The sequence below is a fragment of the Crocodylus porosus genome, unplaced genomic scaffold (genome assembly GCF_001723895.1).
Source record: "Crocodylus porosus isolate Cpor-Errol unplaced genomic scaffold, CroPor_comp1, whole genome shotgun sequence".
Taxonomy (NCBI): domain Eukaryota; kingdom Metazoa; phylum Chordata; order Crocodylia; family Crocodylidae; genus Crocodylus; species Crocodylus porosus.
The window spans coordinates 106,607,542-106,626,508 of record NW_017728943.1 but is presented as its reverse complement, the minus strand read 5'-3'; the positions used below and the strand labels follow the sequence as shown (position 1 = coordinate 106,626,508).

The 18,967-nt window shown below is 43.6% G+C and overlaps 1 protein-coding gene across 2 annotated transcripts in view; it reads right to left on the bottom strand.

Moving 5' to 3' along the window:
- Positions 1-18,967, bottom strand: part of RPS6KA2 (ribosomal protein S6 kinase A2) — a 537,755-nt gene that overhangs the window by 129,599 nt on the left and 389,189 nt on the right. For both annotated transcript variants that reach the window (XM_019549973.1, XM_019549974.1), the window contains 2 exons: positions 14,230-14,267; positions 13,219-13,361 (listed from right to left, as the gene is read on the bottom strand). In XM_019549973.1, the coding sequence (XP_019405518.1) occupies positions 13,219-13,361; positions 14,230-14,267 (181 nt within the window). The remainder of the gene's footprint in view (positions 1-13,218; positions 13,362-14,229; positions 14,268-18,967) is intronic.

Below are 18,967 nucleotides of genomic sequence, written 5' to 3'. Positions count from 1 at the left end.
GCTCCTACCCTGGGAGTCTTTAAGAGGAGGTTAGATGAACACCTTGCTGGGGTCATTTGACCCCAGTACTCTTTCCTGCCATTGCAGGGGGTTGGACTCAATGATCTACTCAGGTCCCTTCTGACCCTAGAAACTATGAAACTATACCCAGGAGCTCGGTAACAGGAGCCCTGGTGGGTAAAGGGGAAGTGAGGATTTATTTTTTGTGGTTTAATGATGTTTTGTGATGTTAGTTTTGTTGGTGAGTGCCCGGAGGGGTGGTATTTTAGCTGGAAGTGGTTGCTAGCATTTCTTTTCTTTTTGACCACAGAACTGGTGGAGGCTGCACTGTAAACACCTTAAAGAACCCTGAAAGCTTATTTCATTGTAGACTAGAAGACCACATGCATGAAAAGTGGGGGTGAGAGAGGAAGGAGGGAATTTAACCCCTTCAAGGCTAGTAGACCAGAGGCTTAATCCCCAGCCATGCTGCTGCTGCCAAGGAGACAAGGCCTAGCACTGAAGGTAGCAGCTAGAGTAAGTAGGTCTGAACCAAGACAGACGGGGTCCAGACAAGTATAAACAGATGGAGCCCTATAAGAAAACATCAACTCCAAGGCTCTTGATGCTATGTCCATAATTGGTTATTTTATCAAGATGTGGCAGGTGAGACTTTTAGTGGTGGTTTAGAAGAGCTAGAGTGGGGGCAGGCTAGCCAGCCAGAGCAGGCTACTCCTGCCACACTAGAGGTCTAGAATATGTTCCTAGGGGTGAATGGAAGGCAGGAAAAGGGAAAATAAAATGAGTCTGGTTATAAAAAACACCTCCCTTTCACACTTCTGCATCCCTCATCACACTTGTATGTAAGCAGAGCTAAGCCTGGCACCATCATTTACTAAAAAGAGAATCAGCTATCGACTACTGGGTGAAATAAGATATTGGAGTCAAGATATGATGGCAGATTTATAGTTTCATTGAACAAGACTGTTTTGGAAACACTCATTGGATTACCTTATAACAGTGACACTTTAATCAGTATATACAGCAGAAGAGCTACTGTTTCTGTTTCTAAGTGTCTGCCACCAAAAAGAGTCAGAGAGCAGTGTTGGCATGAAGTTGAGGCAAACCCTACCTGATTTCCAAAAAGCCTTTGACTTGGTCTCCCATGATGTCCTCATGGTAAAATTGGGGAACTGCAGCCTCTGCAACCTTACAGTCTGATGGCTGGGGAACTGGCTCCATTATCGGACCCAGAGAGTGATTGTTGATGGAACTGAGTCAACATGGCACATGGTGACCAGTGGTGTCCCCCAAGGCTCAGTACTTGGACCAGTACTCTTTAATATATTAATAAATTATCTGAATTGGAGTGTCAGAAGTGGACTGGCTAAGTTCACAGATGACACCAAATTATGGGGAAGTGCAGTCACACTAAAGGATAAGCTGGCAATTCAGGCTGACCTGGACAGACTCACAAAGTGGGCAGATCAAAACCTGATGATGCTCCACCTCGTGAGAAAAAACCCACACCATATTTATAGGCTCAACAGTGCTACACTCACTAGCACCATGACCGAAAGAGACTTGGGGGTCATGACTCACCACAAGATGAACATGAGCCACCAATGTGATGCTGCAGGTGGCAAAGCAAATAAAACTCTGGCTTGTATCTACTGATGCATCTCAAGCATGACCCATGAAGTCATTCTTCTGCTTTACTCAGCCTTGGTGAGGCAGCAGCTGGAGTACTGCATCCAATTCTGGGCTCGCACTTTAGAAAGGAAATGGAAAAGCTTTAGAGAGCCCAGAGGAGAGCCATGTGCATATTAGAGGTCAAGAGAACAGGCCTTATGGGAAAAGGCTGAGTGGCATGAGATTCTTCAGCCTGGAGAAGCAAAGGCTCAGGGGTGACTTGGTGGTAGCCTATAAGTATATAAGGGGGGGGTGCATCAGGATCTGTTCACCACAGCATCCAAGGGAAGACAAGATCTAATGGTCACAATCTGCTGGAAGACTGTTTTAGTCTGGACATAAGGAACAACTTTTTTACTTTCTGAATCTCCAGAGGCTGGAATCAACTCCCTCAGAAGTGGTGCAAGCACTTACTCTGGATACCTTTAAGAAACACTTGAATGTGTATCTTGCTAGGGTGATCTGACCTCAGCTGACTTCCTGCCCCTTGGACAGGGGGCTGGACCCAATCATCTTGCAAGGTCCTTTCCAGCCCTAATATCTATGAAATCTACTTACTTAGAGTCAGTAGCACATTTTTAATTGATTCATGAGACCAGGTTTTGATCCTCATCAGGTAAGATTATTTATCTAATAAAAGTAAATAATAATACTCTGCACATTCCTTCATCCTTTAAGGGGATGTTAGATGAGTCCTCCAAACACTCCTATGTGTTTTGTAATAGAGTAACAGAATAGCATACAGCTTGATTCTCCCCTATTCCTGAGAGAGTAGGTTGACAGGGAGCTGATATCATCTTCCTGATTCCCCTTTATGCTGTTACCATGTGCTGTGAATTGAGGTCAGTGGCATAACAGATGAGATGACTGGGTACCACGATGCAGTGGCAGTTGTGAGTGTTAAGATAAATACCATTTCATTACTATTTCTTCACCCAAATATTTAGAATTTACCGCAGACAGCGAATTTCTCACCCTCTTGGTCAAGATTTCAGATATGAATATTATGCTTTCATATTTGTTTCAGGTATATATATATACACCCCAGCAACTAGCATATTTGCTTTGCATTCTGTAAAATGCTTTGAGGAATATTCTAACCAAAATGTGGACATCATTTCTTTTTATCTGATCTTTGGACCTTCATAGACACAGCTCTTCTATCAGGGCATGTTACTGAGGGTTCAAGGAAAATACTGCATAAATAGGTATGCTCAGGGGAAAGGTGTAGGAACAGAAAATCCCCCTGTACATTTAGCATCTAGAAATCCCTTTTTACTGTTCCAGTCTATTAATTGTTAGAAGGGAAAAAAATTAAAGTGATTAAAGCTGCTTTTCTCTGAAGTGTCTGACAGCACTCAAAGGCTTAAGCACCAGCTTACAGTTGATTTCCCTATCTCAACTTTAACTTTTTTCTGCAGGTCATTATCATTTCCAGTGTTTGTGGCAGGCTTGCCAGTAGTACCCCAGCTCGTTGGCTTGAAAGGACTCAGAGTGATTTGTGGGGCATCTCTCCCTCTCCACCAATCAGGAAAGGTAAGGGGATAGGCTTGCCCCGCCCCTACCCAGGGGCAAAATGAAAAGGCAGACCAGAGGGGGAACAAATCACTCTGAGTCCTTTCAAGCCAACGAAATCAACCCCTCTGCTTTCTGATTGATCCAGTCTCAAACTGGGGGAAGAGCCTCCAGAGGGGATAAAAAGGCAGTGTGCCCAGCAGACAGGCAGCTTTAACGAAGGACAATGAGGAGGGCTGATGAAGAGCTGGTGGAGTTGACCAGCTGGGCGGAGCAGTTGCCCCAGAAGTGCCCAGGGACAGGAGCAGCAAGCGGCTGCATCCCAGCCCTGCCACACAGGGAGCTGCAGCAACGGTGCACAGGCTGGTGCATGGAGGGTCTGGGAGCGAATGGGACCTCACCCACTATACGGGGCAGGGATGATGGTACACAGGCATGGAGGGTCTGGGTGCAGATGGGACCTCAGCAGCTGCACAAGGTGGTGCAGGTCTCTAAACCTGCATGAGACAGAAAAATGGCCATCAGTGCACAGGACGGTTCACAGGGCTATAGAGCTGAAGTGACCCTGGCAACTGCACATGGCAGCGTGGGTCTCCAACCCTGCACGAGGCAGGAAAAGGGCCTTTGGTGCACAGGAGAGTGCATGGGCAGAGAGTAGGCTGACAGACCAGGAAATCTGCACGAGGCAGCTGGGGGCATTTCACAAAGGGAAGAGACACCTCCCCCCTCCCTCCCCGGAGATGAGTTGGGCCCCAACAGGCCTACAGGGAGTCATGAGTCCCCCTGGAAAGGGATTCCCACAGGGGAGGAGGGCCCACCATGCTATGGGTGATAGAAGGAAAGCCCCCTGACAGGAGGGGGACATTTTGCCTTGGGGTACAGCAAGGGATCCAGGGCTCCTGCTTGCTAAGGGGGTTTCCAGGTTAAAGGGCCCTATCAGTTTAGTAGCCTGAGTGGGGTCCAGGGTGCTCTATTGGGTGAAGGGGTTCCTCACTGGGTTGTCATTTCTTCATGGGGTGCAGCTGTGTGCCACAGTTGCTTCCTGTTCTTTTTCCCCTCTTCTGTGTTGTTGGGATCCCTAAAGTGAACCCTGTGCCTTACATTTTGTATTAAGAGCGTGTTATAAGCTGCCAGGTATTGGTATTTATCATATATAGTGTTTCATGCAAATGTGTTGTATGCCATGTAACCTCTTATACTAATTCTTCACTATTGACGCATCACTGCCAGTCATTTGATTACTGACCCCATCAGCTAAGCTCCTGAGCCTCCCCCGCCACACCCCCAAGCCTGTAGGAGGGGCAAGGCTGCAGTCTAACCCAAAGACCACTGGGAACCAGCCCTATGCATGGGTCTGAGGTTTAATCAGAGTGTGTTTGGGTGATTTGTGGGTGTGTGTATGTATGTACGTATGAGTTAATGATTGTAAATTATAAATTCTTTGTTAATATTAAACCTGTACATAGTAAAGATTTACTGAGTGTCCCAGCTCTTTGCTCTTTAGGAAGAAGAGGGAAGCTGCATACAACTAGGCAGCCACACCTTGCACAGTACACCTGCACCTGCTGACCACCCTTCGTTCGGGGAGGGGGTACCTTTCTGCATACCACCCCAGTTACAGGTTAAGCCATGGGGAGGGAAGCAGGTGAGAAATTGAGATAGAAGGGGAGAAAATGTTTCAAATTAGTGAATTAGCGAATACCCTGAAGAGGAGACCAAGGAGACTCTATTATTATACGGAAGACAAAAAAATCTACGTGGCAAATAAAATTTACTTTTACTGGAGACACACCATGAAAAGGCACGGACTTACTCCCAAAATAGGCATGTAAAAAGGAGCTTAGAAGCTCTTGTGTAGATTGGCATATGAGATAGAAGCTCTTAATTTCACGGATACAGACTTAAGTAATTATTGCCTTATTGTCAGAGGCACTGAGCACCCATAACTTAATCAACAAGAACTATGGATATTTAGACCTTCTGAAACACAGACCAGAAGTAACAATTTTGAATTAACAGCAGTCCACCACTTAGTACAGCTTACAGAAGTTAAATTTGGAACTGATTTATCATTATTCCCCCAACCTTTTTCCTTTTGGTGACACCTGGTGTATTTGTCTGGGGCAGGAGTGTCAAACATTCAGCCCATGGGTGGGATCCAGCCCACCAGTCTACTGATGGGATCCTGGAAATTGGGTGCATGGCTAGAATGGGCAGGGCCTGTCACAGAATCCAGAGCCCCTAGGCCCAAGTTGACAAAACCATTGGTGGCAGGAGGGGAAACGAAAGCTGTGCTTATACAGAGTTCCTCAGGCTGCAGCCTTTTGCCTTACCACTGTGGCTGCCATCACTGGCCCCTCTAGTTTTGTCACAGCTGCCAGTGACTCTCTCAACCCTTTCAGTCCTACTACTGACCCTTCCAGTACCACTGTAGGTATCTAAGAGCCTGTGGATACCTTTAGGTACCTAAGAGCTAACCCCTCTGGGTCCCACTGCTGACCCCTCCAGTCCTGCTGTAGCCATTCTATGCCCTGGGCCAGTTCTGTCCCACAAGAATCCCATGCTGTCGGGACCCATCCCAGGACATGGGATGAGTTTGACAGCCCTTGTCTAGGGTATGTCACTCATCAGAAAGCACAATGCAGTGCCATGTTGACATACTCTAGAAAGCTCAGGTACCAGTAGTAGTATAACTGCATTCTGGTGGGCTAATTTACCCTGCATACCTTTTTCAGTAGGGTTCATGTCAATGTACTATGTATTTTTTCAAAATCTGGACTACCTTGGATATTTCTACATGACACAGTGTTGTGCAATGTAGACACACCTTCAGACTGCATGCTATTCAGGAAAGGAGCTTTGTTTTTTTTCATCTGTCTGTTAAGTGCCTAGTCAATTAATGAGAATAATTTAATGACAATGAGGCTCAAAAGTTGTCATTAGCAAAGCTAACCGCACTTTATCATGCATCAGCAGATGCATGACAAATAGAACCAAGGAGGTGATACTTCCCCTCTATGCGGAATTGGTCAGACTGCAGTTGGAGTACTGCATCCGGTTTTGGGCGCTGAACTTCAAGAAGGATGTTGATAGACTTGAGAGGGTCCAGAGAAGGGCCACTCATATGGTTAGGGGCTTACAGGACAAGCCCTACAAGGAGAGACTGAGGGACCTGAACCTCTTCAGCCTCTGCAAGAGAAGGAAATTCATTAGGGGGATGCAGGAAGGGATCAGAGATGCTGTGCTCACCAGGGCGCCTCTTGGGGAAACAAGAAAAAATGGTCACAAACTGACAGAGAGCATATTTAGACTAGATACCAGGAAAACACGTCTTCATGGTAAGGGTGGCCAACCTTTGGAATGGGCTTTCAAGAGAGGTGTTGCTCTCCCCTACCTTGGGGATCTTTAAGAGCAGACTGGATTGGTATCTGGCTGGAGTCATCTGAGCCCACTGCTCTTTCCTGCCTCGGCAGGGGGTCAGACTCGATGATCTGTTGAGGTCTCTTCCAACCCTAGTATCTATGAATCTATGCCAGTGCAAGTGCCAAGGTGACTTCTATGTAACTGATTCAAATGCAACTCATCTCTCTTACAGACTAAGAAGATTTGTCCCATCTCAAAACAACTTCCCTAGGCACTGAGATTTATGCTGTCAGAAGACGGTCATTTTGGAAAAAAATCAGTTCCCCTTCATCCTCTTCTGCAGTGGCAATGTAGATACTGGGACAAGGTGGGGGGAGGTCTGGCTTTTGGTTGAACCATAGCTTCACTCCCAGTGAGAAGCAGTAACAGCTAGACTAGGAGCCCAGAGATCCTTCCTTATTCCTTATTAGAACAGGAATGTTAATTGCTTTTTGCTCCTACCTATCCTTGTCCTCTCATTCACGCTACAATCAGGGGAAGGTGGTAAACCTCCAGAATATCGCCCATTATAAAAATACGGTAATCTAGTCACTGGAAAGAAAGGAAACTTCACCACAGATGCTACAAAAGTCCATGAAAGGCATAGAAGCACTCTGGAAGGGTTTTATACTATTTAATTATATCCAAAGAGACTATAAATAGGTTCCACTGTATTCGGGGGGGGGGGGGGCATAGGGGTGGAGGGAGCGACAGAATGTGCCCTGAGGACTGCCATGACACCTTCTGTGGACCAACCCACTCCTTCTCCTGCCTCCAAGGGACCAACCTAGTCATTTTCCTGCTCCAGGTCCTCCGTATACTTCCCCTTTCTATCTCTTCTGCCATGCCTCAGTGTTCTTTTTCCTGTAGATTGGGAGGCTGCCCCCGAGTCCTGGAGTGGGCTCCTTGGTCCTGGAGTAGACTCAGTCTCTGGAACTTTCATCTGCTACCAGACCCTTGCTTGCTTTTCTGAAGGGCTCTCATGTACCCAGTCAACGCTACATATACACTGCTGGTAAGATTCGAACTCAGTGGTCACAACTTATGACTGTAGTGGCCCAAACTCAATCCTTAAGGGCTCCAGTCATGACCTCCATCCTCCCCTATAGCCACAACCAAGCCAAACAAGTTGTCACTCTGTTATTCTTCACTCTCCTGTACAGGCTCCAGTCCTTTTCGCTTTGGTCCACAGGTTACTCTGGCTGTAGGCCTTGAGCCTAGGCCCACTTGCTGTGGCCCAGCTTCTTAGCCTCTGCCTCTTTCTCAGGTCTCAGGCTCTAGTTTTTTTTTACTGCTGCTTGCTTCAGTTTCCTTCTTATCCTCTTTCTCTGTCTATAGCATGCTGACTCTGGCAGGGACAAACCTGAACTGCCTCTTTGGTGCCCCTGCATGGCTTCCTAACCACCCAAGAGCCACGAACTGGTCCTCTGGATGTTACTACCCTGATCACAACAAAAGAATGAAGCCCATCAAGGTACTCCCAATACAAAGAACATGAACTAAAATTGTCGCCACCCTGGGTGAACTGAGAACAAAAGGAAGTGGCTTCTTGCCTTTGTATGTCAGGGCTGCCTTTACCATAACTCCTGGCTCTACAACAGCTTGCCTGGGAGATCTTTATTCTTTATTCCTCAGCCAGAGCTCTTATACCACACATCCAGCAAACCCATCCTATCACTTGGCACAAGCACAGTAGTGCCTTATTAGCCCTTTCAGCCCTGCTTGTATTCACTACACCTGTGGCAGGGCTGCTGCTGATTTCTGATAGTCTGTCTCCATTTCCCCAATGGCTGCTTACCACCAAGGGCTTTCCCTTAGTGACGTTGTCTGCATTCTTATCCCTTCAGGCCACAGAGACCCTACTCTTAAAAGGCCCTCACAGGCTTTGCTTGTCCCCCAAGCCTTCTCTCAGTAACAGGGCAAGGGGTCCCTGTAACACAGGGGGGAAGGGGAAGAGGGAAAAATACATCAAGGGACTTGGGGATATGAACTGAGTCCCATCCAAATGGCCAGAAAGTTTCTTAGGATAGAATGAATAATTTTATAAAGGTGTTAGAAATGGAGTATTGTTAGAAATGGAGTATTGGTAGAAATGCACAGCTTGCATCTTGCACCCGATAAGAAAGAAACACTGCCAAGGACTTTTTTCCTTTCCCCGCCTTGCCACAGCTTTTCTTATGCTAAATCACAGACTCTCCCCCAGCTTCTCCCTAGCCTTTCTCATACAGATTACAGAAGCTGGAATTCAACTGACTGTGTCCTTGAAAGGGCGGGGTGTTGAACTCTTGGTGACCTATAGTAGTCTCTGAGCATGCTTAATTATCTGATGCATATTTACCTCTCCGCCCTGCATACTTAAGTAGTTAATTATACTATACATGCAATGTATGTAGTGATGTAACCACATGTATGCTTGTATGAAACGGAAGTGAGCTGTAAGAGTTCCTGTTTCTGCACACGTGCCCAGGAGGGAAAAGATAAATACAGCCTGCAAAATTCCTTTGTGGGTTCAGAGTAATCTGAGTTTTTGACTCTGCTCTGACCCCATTTGCAAATACACCTTTTGTGCCATCTAATGAGTGTGTGTCTGTGATTTTTGTGGCCTCCAGAGAAACGAACCGCTTTATGCATCAAAGGAACAAAAATGTGCCCTGAAATGACACAAACCATAATGGGTAAATGAAGTTAAAAAATTTGGATTTAACTGCAAAAACCATTTAGGTAGTAGGTGTGGCAGAATGCCATCTCAGTTTCTCCCCAAACTTTGCTATCAGGCTTTATTACTTATCTGATAATTTGGTTACCATGGTCACTGCAGAGAGCAAGCACCCCTGCCCCTATCTGCTTCAGGTAACCCTGAGTTGTAACCTGAGCTGGATACACTCCTGAGGGAGAAGGGGACCTGCTTCCTCTGGGTATGTGACTGGCCTCACACATCTGGGTGGGGCTTGAACTCCCTATTGTCCTAAGCAATAACACAGGACTGGGAAAGGAGCTAAAGACCCTGCCAGTCTACTTGGCAACCACTGATGCATTTCAAATTGATTGGCTGGCAGCCAACAACCACTGGCCTTCACTGGATTAGGTAAATGAGGTCATCAGGTCCATATACGTTAAAGACCATGCAGGAAGAGGGGCAGCAGCCATGATGAAGACACAGAGAGCAGCTCAGCTCTCTAGCTCTCTCTCTTGAAACACATGGACACACTATGAACTGCCTGCCTCCAGAGAAAGCTCTATCAGCTTCTGGATGATATTTGTGAGTAAGCTCCTTGAAATCTAACCAAATACATCGCTTATAGTAACACAGATGCGTAATCAAAGGCTATCCACGCAACCCATTTGCTCTAAGGTATTTCTCTGATATTGTTCTACCCTGTGCCCTCTTCCAAACCTACTCCTTATAATCAGCTCTCCTCTGTACCTAGCATGGAAGGCTTACTGGGAGAGGGTCTAGATTATGCCTTAGACTACCCTTGGTCCAGCTGACTAAGGGAGACCACTATTTGTGCTTCAGACTAAGGGAAGCACCCCAAGTTCGTCCAGTGGGTCAAGTACCCTTCTATAAAGCCTGTGTACTTCATGAGGCACAGAGCCACTAACAGACTGAGACTTGTGAGTGGTAGCAGTGTTACCCCCAGGCTTGGGGGTGTGGTCTAGCAAGGGGGTTGGCCAGATGTGAAGTGCCCCTAGGGAGGCACTTGGAGCCTGGAAGGTGGTCAGGTGCAGTGAGGTGGGTGGCTCAGCACAGGAGCACCACCTACTGGCCTGCCACAGCAGGTATGTGATAGGTCCACAGGACTAGAAAGGCTCTCCTTGGGCATGAGTCCAGGCCCTGGTACTGCTGGCATCAGGTCATATAATTCTCTTCACAGATTTATCAAACTCCGTCTTAAAATTAGTTAGGTGTCTTTGTTCCCCTCACTCCCATCAGAAGGCTATTCCAAAATCTCATTACTCAAATGGGTAGGGACCTTCTTTTAATTTACAGAGGAAATTTATTCATGGCATGCTTATACCTTTTTGTTCCTGTGCTAATGTCATTCTTCAACTTAAAGAGTTCTTTTTACTCCACAACTGGTAAGCGTTCTGATGCATTTGTATACAGCAATTATATCTTATATCTTAACTTTTGTCTCTCTAGATGACAATGGGCTTCCCATTTCCCTAATCATTTTAGTAATCCTTTTTTGCACCTATATGAATTTCATTTAATCTGTTTTGAATATGGCTGATCAGAACAGTTCACATTGTTCCAGATAAGGTCTCACTAGAGCCTTTTATAATGGCATCAACACTTTTTTTTTGTCTCTACTGGAAATACCATGACTGCTACAAGATTGCATTTCAGTGCTTCATGATGTTGGTGCCTCACAGATATCCTGTGATTGCCAATGTTTTTCCTCCTTAATTATTTGTGATTGAATTCCCGGCTTCTAAAATAAATTCTTATTATCATTGTCTAAGTGTGTGATCTTGCACCTTGTATTCTTACGTTTTAACCCATTCTCAAATATTGTGTTTCTCAAGATCAATTAGTTCTTCCTGTAACTTAGACAACCATATCATAATATCTTTCATAGACCAACTAAGCTCCATCTTAAATATTTGTGCTCAATATTCTTATTGGAAGCCTATTTCAGAACCTCACTCCTCTGGTGGATAGAAACCCTCAGTTTCCAATATAAATTAATTCAGGGCAGTTTATATCCATTTAGGGCAGTTTATATGATTTGTTTGTGTGTCAACATTGGCTTTTAGCTTAAACAACTCTTTTCTATTCTTATTATTTCCCCCCCACCATCAATGTCTGTACGGATAATATAGACAACACTTGCAATAATCCCTCAACCCCTCTGGTTTAACAAATAATTTTCTATGTGGGATTATATCAAGTACTTTATGAAATTCTAGGGAGACTGATTCTACTGCATTTCTTCTGCCTCAAAAACTAGTTATTTTATTGAAATAAAGACATCGAGTTGGTTTATCAAAAGTAAAGAATTTTTAATTTTCACTTATTTTCCATTTCCATATCTTAAAAGTCACCTGATACAGCTTCTATATGGGTGAATCCAGTCTGTACACGTGACCCCTAAACGGTTGTGTAAAGGCAATAAACATTTTAAGCAACAACAGAAAGATGGCCCTCAACCTGATAATCTAGTTCAATATATTTTAAGAAACAATTTCCACTGAAGTTTGAATCCCTTTCCTCTGAGCCAATTCATACACTTCTGTATGAGACCACTATGTGATAGGTGGCAGACATAATCCTAATAACTAGACAATTTGAAAGGATAAGCAAAAGACCAAAAGATACCTGCTACCCTAGCAGTTCCTAAGGTCTGTTTAAATTGACTTCTTTCTTTTGAGACCCGGTGATTTTTAAAATTCTGTTTCCCATACCTCACCCTGAAATACCTTCAGCAAACAGTAAGAAGAAAGCAAAGATCGAAAGAGGTCATAGTTAAACAAGATGATAAGAAATTGGGAGAGAGGAAGAAAGAAGACACATTGTTTGTCAGCTTATTTCTAGCAGAGAAAATAATATGACTCCAAACATATAATCCCACAGACCACTAACAAAAACTCACCATGTCTGATGCCAAAACTAGTACTTGAAAGCTTTAGTTTTACTGATATTGAGACAATAACTGAAAAGTGAAGGGAAAGCACAACTGCACACAGAACTACCAAGGTAAAATGAATGCTCTCTAAAATGTGCTCTTTTTACATAACAGCAAAACACAGATGAAGAGGGCAATCTACCCCAGAAACAGGGTAAATTATCCCACGCTGAACTCCTTGCTGCTATAAGTGAACTGCTTACTGCAAACTAAGTTGGTTTAAAAGCTGGCCTTGTCATCTCTATGCTATGCTGCAGTCTCTTCAAGTAGGGACTGTGGAGTGTGGTGTCATACAAAGCTGATCACTTTTTCCAGGATTAACACAAAAATAATGTGAGTGGCAAAAAACAAGGTGAGGTGGAAGGGGGAAGGGAATGGGGAGTGCTGGCTCAGGACACTTTGGTTCTTTGAAGGTGCATTGTTCAAAAACTGATCCTGCTAGGTTCTTATGAAGAAAGATCCTATGAGAACACCTAAATAATTAGAAATCAAACCAAAGAGCACGTAAATCTCTCTCTTCTCAGTACTGCCCAGCATTAGATTAAATGCTGCAGAAACTGAGTCCTGCTGGGTTTTCCTGAGAGGTCAGGGACATCCTTCTGACAGCTCCTACTGTGGGAAATTGCTTCCACATTGGAACCAAGTCAGTAGATCACAAAACACTTACTTTGGTTGTTCCCAGGGTGCTTGTATTTTTCTGAACTTGTCCTGCTTTTTTCTTTTGGACTACAGTTATAATAATGGCTTATTGTAATCAATTATAACAAGCAGTTTATGAGAGAATTAGCAGGAGGAAAGAGAAAAATTTGAGGCCAAATGTCATCTCATATGATGTCTTAAGTAATTAGTTCCTATTGCTGATGCCATGCAAATGATCAAGCAATTACCACCCAGATATGCAATCCACTAATTGCTGATAGTGTTGCTACTTAACCTGAAAAACCAAAACAGCTGCTTTTCCCCTTTCCCACCAAGAGAAGAAGTATAAATTCACCATTACCATTAGCACACCGAAGGACCACCAGTCTGCACTCTGCGTGTGCCCTCGCCGGTTGACCACCTCTGGAGCCATGTACTCTATTGTCCCACAGAAAGAATAGGCTCTCTTGTCATGGTCAATAGCCTCTTTGCTTAGACCAAAATCTGGACATATGTTTTAAAAAAAGAGGAATTTGGTCAGCTTTTGATTTACAATCAGAAATGATCAAGTTAAGTTTAAACAGAACTTTTTTTGTTAATGAGAAAGGAAACAGCTTAAAGCAGGAAGTGAAAAATGTGAAAGCCGTGTTTGTCTACATAATATTTTACATGTACGTAAATGCCAAAATGGAAGCTGGAGGTTGCACAGGACATGGTTATGTGTGAGCAATATTGCCAGCTAGTATATGAACATCGGGGGAAGTTTGCTGTAGAGTGGGTGGTATCATTTTCCCACTTGCTGCTGAAGATATGGCCCTGAGACAGAAAAGAGAATATAAATAAACAGAGTGTTGTTATACAAGCCAGACTGGAGCTGGGCACTGAGATTAACAAATGAATTTTTGCAAATAAAGTGCCATGAATAATACAGTAATCACAACTGGACAAACATGAAGTGATACCCTTATAGTATCACAATGAAACACATGCATCTCCATTCATGACATCTTTTCTAGTCTAACAGTTTGAAAGATTTCATCTGGAACTAGAATTTGTTGTTTGAAGGACTCACGGACTGGAAGGCTGAAGCTGGAAGTCATGTCAGAAGCGCAGTTTTACCTGCAACTTTTTAGCTTAATACAAACTCCCCTACTACATGCAAGTGAAGCATGAAGCAATGACCAGAAGGAAAAGGGCCACCTACTGAACTACCAGTACCACCTCCTGTTACACCCAAATTTCTCTTGCAACATTGTCCAAACAGTGACCCAAGATCACAGCTTGAGGGAAAGTGACACATGGAACACAGTACAGTGGATTGGCAGGCTTGTAGAAATAAAGTTGCAGTAACCACACACTGCTCTTTCCATACCTGTAATCTTAATGTGGCCCTCTTCATCCAGGAGGATGCTGGAAAGCAAATGAGAGAAAAACAGGATTAGGAAGATGCATGGTATACTTTAGAAACAAACATTTTTTTTTAAAAAAGGCAAGTAAGTAAATATATAAAAATCAGATACATGCATAGTGGCCTATATTTTTAGTTCCAAGTTAAAAAAAAAAAAAAAGATTATCTGGAGTTCCTTTGCCTAAAACATTAATAACCTGTAAGGGCTGCACAAAGAGCCTCAATGATACACTGAAATACCCTGAACATTTGGTTGGGAATTTCCAGTCCATGTAAATTAAGCCCAGAAGGTGCATCTACACATGCACTTTACTGTGGAATTGATTAATTAACTTCACAGTAAAATGTCACTGTCTACACGTGCACTGGTATCTTATGGCAGAGTAATTAAGTAAAACGAAACGTGTGTGTGGACAGTGACAGGGGCTGAGTGGGGCACAAGGAAGCAAAAGTGTGGGGACTGCCTGTACACGGCTGTGCACTTTAGCACTACTGTGCCCCAGTCAACCCCTCCACAGCTTGACACCACCACCTAGATTTCAGGGCTGACCCCCTGAGCCTGCTGCCAGCCCAGGGCTGCTCTGCCCCAGCTCAAACTGCTGCTGTCTAGGGAACATGTGCAAATACTGCACCTGGGAGCAGGTGACTCTGGCTGAAACAGCTCTAGAGTTTATCATGTCTCATTAACTGAATGTGCAGCTGCACCCAAAAAGACCCAAGGTCTGCAGAAACAGATGCTCAGTCTCTCCTTCCAGTTGCTCTTGAGCTCTAATTTGTTGTGGCTGGACTGCTATTCTAATAGTTTATGGGTAATTTAGGCAACTCTACACTAATCTGCAGGTGCTTTACAACTACAATGTAGTCATGTCCCAGGAAGTTCAGAGTAAGTGGACTTTCCCTCTCTTTAAGATCAGATGTGTCCCATGAGAGTTCCCCACCCACTTTTTTGGTATATCATTACTAAATGTCAAACAAACAAAAACTAAAAAGACATACATATTTCCATGAATAAATAAAACAATTTGGATTTAAGGCAGTTATTGTCAATACTCTCAATGCTGCAGCTATTTAAGAGAAGATGTTTTTATCAAGTAGGATTTAGGGAACAGATAGATCTTATGGGCACAGTGCAATAGATCGGTAAAAGGAGGGTACCATATAATACCAAAGAATGGAGGGAAATATTTTTTCTACATTGGTCCCAAATATTTTTTTAAATTTTCCCATTAAAACAAAAACCTAGAAAAAATGGTGGAGGGAGGCCATAGTTTTGGAGAGTTTTAAACTTAAAATTAAAGTAACTTTGGAGCCAAAATGTCATATTTCAATTGAAAGATGAAAGGAAAATCAAAACATTTTGTTTAAAAATGATTAAATAAGTAGGCTAAGTACAGACAGTCAAAAATCCTGAGGCTGAATTAATTCAATCTTTACAGGTTAGTCTAAGTTGCATAAATTGAACTGATGAGCAAGTGAACAGATATTCACTTTTGGTTCCAGAAATGCAGCCACATGTCTTCCGTGGCCCAGGAGAGAAGCCTGTGGATGCTAGAGCATGTCACCCTGCTGGGTCAAGGCTATCCCACCTACCCTGTGAGAGGGATTGCAGGGGAGGTACAAAGCCTCCTGGGATGCTAGGGAACTATGAGTTAACTTGAATCTGGAGGGAATCTGGAACAGAAGTTCAATAAACTGATTTGACCTAAGTCAGTTAAGTCTGACACTACATCCATTCAGGTTTATCTTAAACCAGTTTCAGTCATTTTGAAAGTAGGTTATACGCACTGAATTTCTGTTGTTTTACAGATTTGAACTGGTTTCTGATCATTTATAGTGGTTTATGTGTTATTTTTGTCCCTAGCCATAGAGTTCAACTTTTCCCATTGTTTTTTTTTCATTTTTCTCAGTTGAAAATTTAATTGGATGAATTGGAAATGAACTTTCAGAATACTTCAACCAGCCCAAATACTCATTTCTAATGGGAAAGCATTACTCACATTGCTCCACTCTAATCCTATTCCCTTGAGCCTCATCTGTCGATAAACACAGTTAATACTGTACCATTTATGCATACCTTAGGAGTTCCAGACTCAAGAAATAAATGTTTCCATCTTGAAGAGAGGTATTGCAAAAAAGGATTCATTTAGGTTGTGTTGCTTTCTAACTTACCTTTACAGCATGAAAAGTGTAACAGAGTATTTCATCTAATTGCTGACTCACTTCCTGGAAAAGATTTAATTGGTAGTTCCTGATTGCCTCTGGTTTTTAAAGATGTCTTCCTGCTCTTTTCATGCTATTAGGGATGTTTTTCCCAGTATCCCAGTCATATTCCACCATGAAGTCCAGTCACCCAGGCACCTAAACTTTCTTTCCAGTCCAGCTAAATCATTTTTTGCTACCTGCCCACATTTAGTATATAATGTTTGTGTGTATTGTTTAGCAGGTATTTTCATCAGTGAAGATAACTTTCTCCCAGCAATGTGTAATATAATTTCTATTTATAGGCAATTGTGAAATATTTCAGTATTCCAAACAGATTTGTGAAGAAAAAGTGGAGAGGCTTTTTGTTTTTTTTAAAATGTATTCTGGTATAGGAAACCAGTGCACAGCTGTATAGACTTTTGTGTGTTTTCTGGCAGAACGGAGGTAACAAATGTAAAAATTTAGTCTTGCAGCTGATCTCAGGGGTACATACATTTTTCCCATGCTGACACTGTTTCAGAGGGACATTATGCCCTTTTTGTGATAATTTTTCCTGGTCACCTTAATTTTTAACTTGGAAACAGGAACAAATGAGGTAGACTTGTGACTTGGAGTAATTTTTCAGTATAATATGTTTGTTGCCCTAATGAGATTGGTGTCCTTTTAATCAACAACCAGATGAAATGGGTTTCCCTTTTCAAGCCCGTTAAGTGTGGAGTGTGCTATGCTATCTGGCTTTATACTCTGAGACATTCAGATCACCCTAACACATATATTTAAAAGACAGCATAACAGAAGCAAAACTGATAGATTAGCATGTACTAGCATTAGCATCTTACTCCAGTAAGATGTTGTCTTTTCACTGAAATACAATTAAAAACGGATGATCGTCTGCAGTGCTATTGCAGGCAGGGAACAGGCTTTTACCGTGTATAATTCAATAATAAAGGCTAACAGCTGAGTCACTGTTATTTGTTCAATAATTAAAGCTGCTTCTCCTCCACACTCCCTCCCACGTCCTTGAGGCAGCATCATTTTTTAATCTAGCAGTGTACCAGGCATATTTAAACATGCCCTAGTGACTGCTTCCTTTCAAGAGGATCCCATTTTAAGTAGAAAATAGAGTCTTAAGCCCCAACATCCATGTGATTTACCAAGAAGCACACATGCAGTAATCACAGAGTTTTGACCCTGAGAATAAAAAAAAATTCCCCCTGCTATCCCCTCCTTCCCCTGAAAATTTTGCCCTGAAGCCCAGGGCAAACCTTCCATAATAGAAAATGCAAGGTTGTGAGCTCTGTAGTGATTCCAGGCATGCTACCCTGCAGAGCAGGGCAGCAAGACCACCCTTATGTTCTCACCAGAGACATCAACAGTATGCAGCTGATTTTGTACTGTAACACGCATGCTACTTTTTGCTTACATGACCCATGGCTTTCATATTCCCATGTCTCTTGAATAGTACACAGCAATAGTTTGGAACTAATGTTAAAACAGCAGCCAGGCTGGCTGCACTGTCAAGGATGAACAGGGGGAAAAATATGCAGTGGACTGTTTGACAATGGTGCCCTTGTCCTCACACATATTTTAATAAAAATGAACAAAACTGTATTTTGGTGTCAAAGGAGGAAGAGAAAGGATAGAATATGGTAATCTAATGGCATAAACCACTGAAGTTAGAATTTTACCGGGCCATCTGAATTGTTTTTTGTGACTTATAGTACTGTGGCATAATCAATATGAGAAATTAAATACCAGTTGCAGCAACACATTGTATAGCCCTTTGTCTCCGTTTTCAAGACTCCTGTAAATCCTACAACTTTAAGGCATGGTACCATGGTTTTATTTAACAGTGGGTGTATCTACATGTGCAATTAATGTGGCTTGATAAACTCCAGTGCTGTTTGTGCTGAGGTCAACTGTTCTCAGGCGTGGGATTTCACAGTGTCCCCAAAACCACAGTAGTTTGAGCTGGGGTAGAACAGCCCTGGGCTGGCAGCAGGCTTAGGGGGTCAGCCCTGGGAACTGGGTGGCAGTTTTGGGTAGCAGAGTTGGGACAGACATTACACAGAAAGGGCGCATCCTCATGAGTGCGCATGTGCATCCTGCAGTGTCTTAAAGCCTTTGAGACACTGCAAGAAGCGCATGTGGGAATGAAAAAAACATTCCTTGCCTTGGGAGCAAAATCAGACCCCAGGATATCCAGGGGTCAAAAAAACTGCAGGGGAAAAAAGTGGGGCATGGCACAGTTCCAGGTTGTGCCCTGAGGCAACCAGAGGCTTGGTCCTCCATGGAGACACTCTGGTAGCCAGCCAGAGCATCTCTATGGCTAGCCCTCGCCCTGGTGCTGAAGCATGCTGTCTGCCTGGGCAGGGAGCTGGACTGGGCTTCTGCTGGTAAGTAGGGGATGGGAGGGTAGAGAAGGGGACCATGGGACCATGGGAGGACCCCGCTGGCCCCCCCAGCCCCTTGATCACTGCTCTGTCTGGGGCCATCCCCC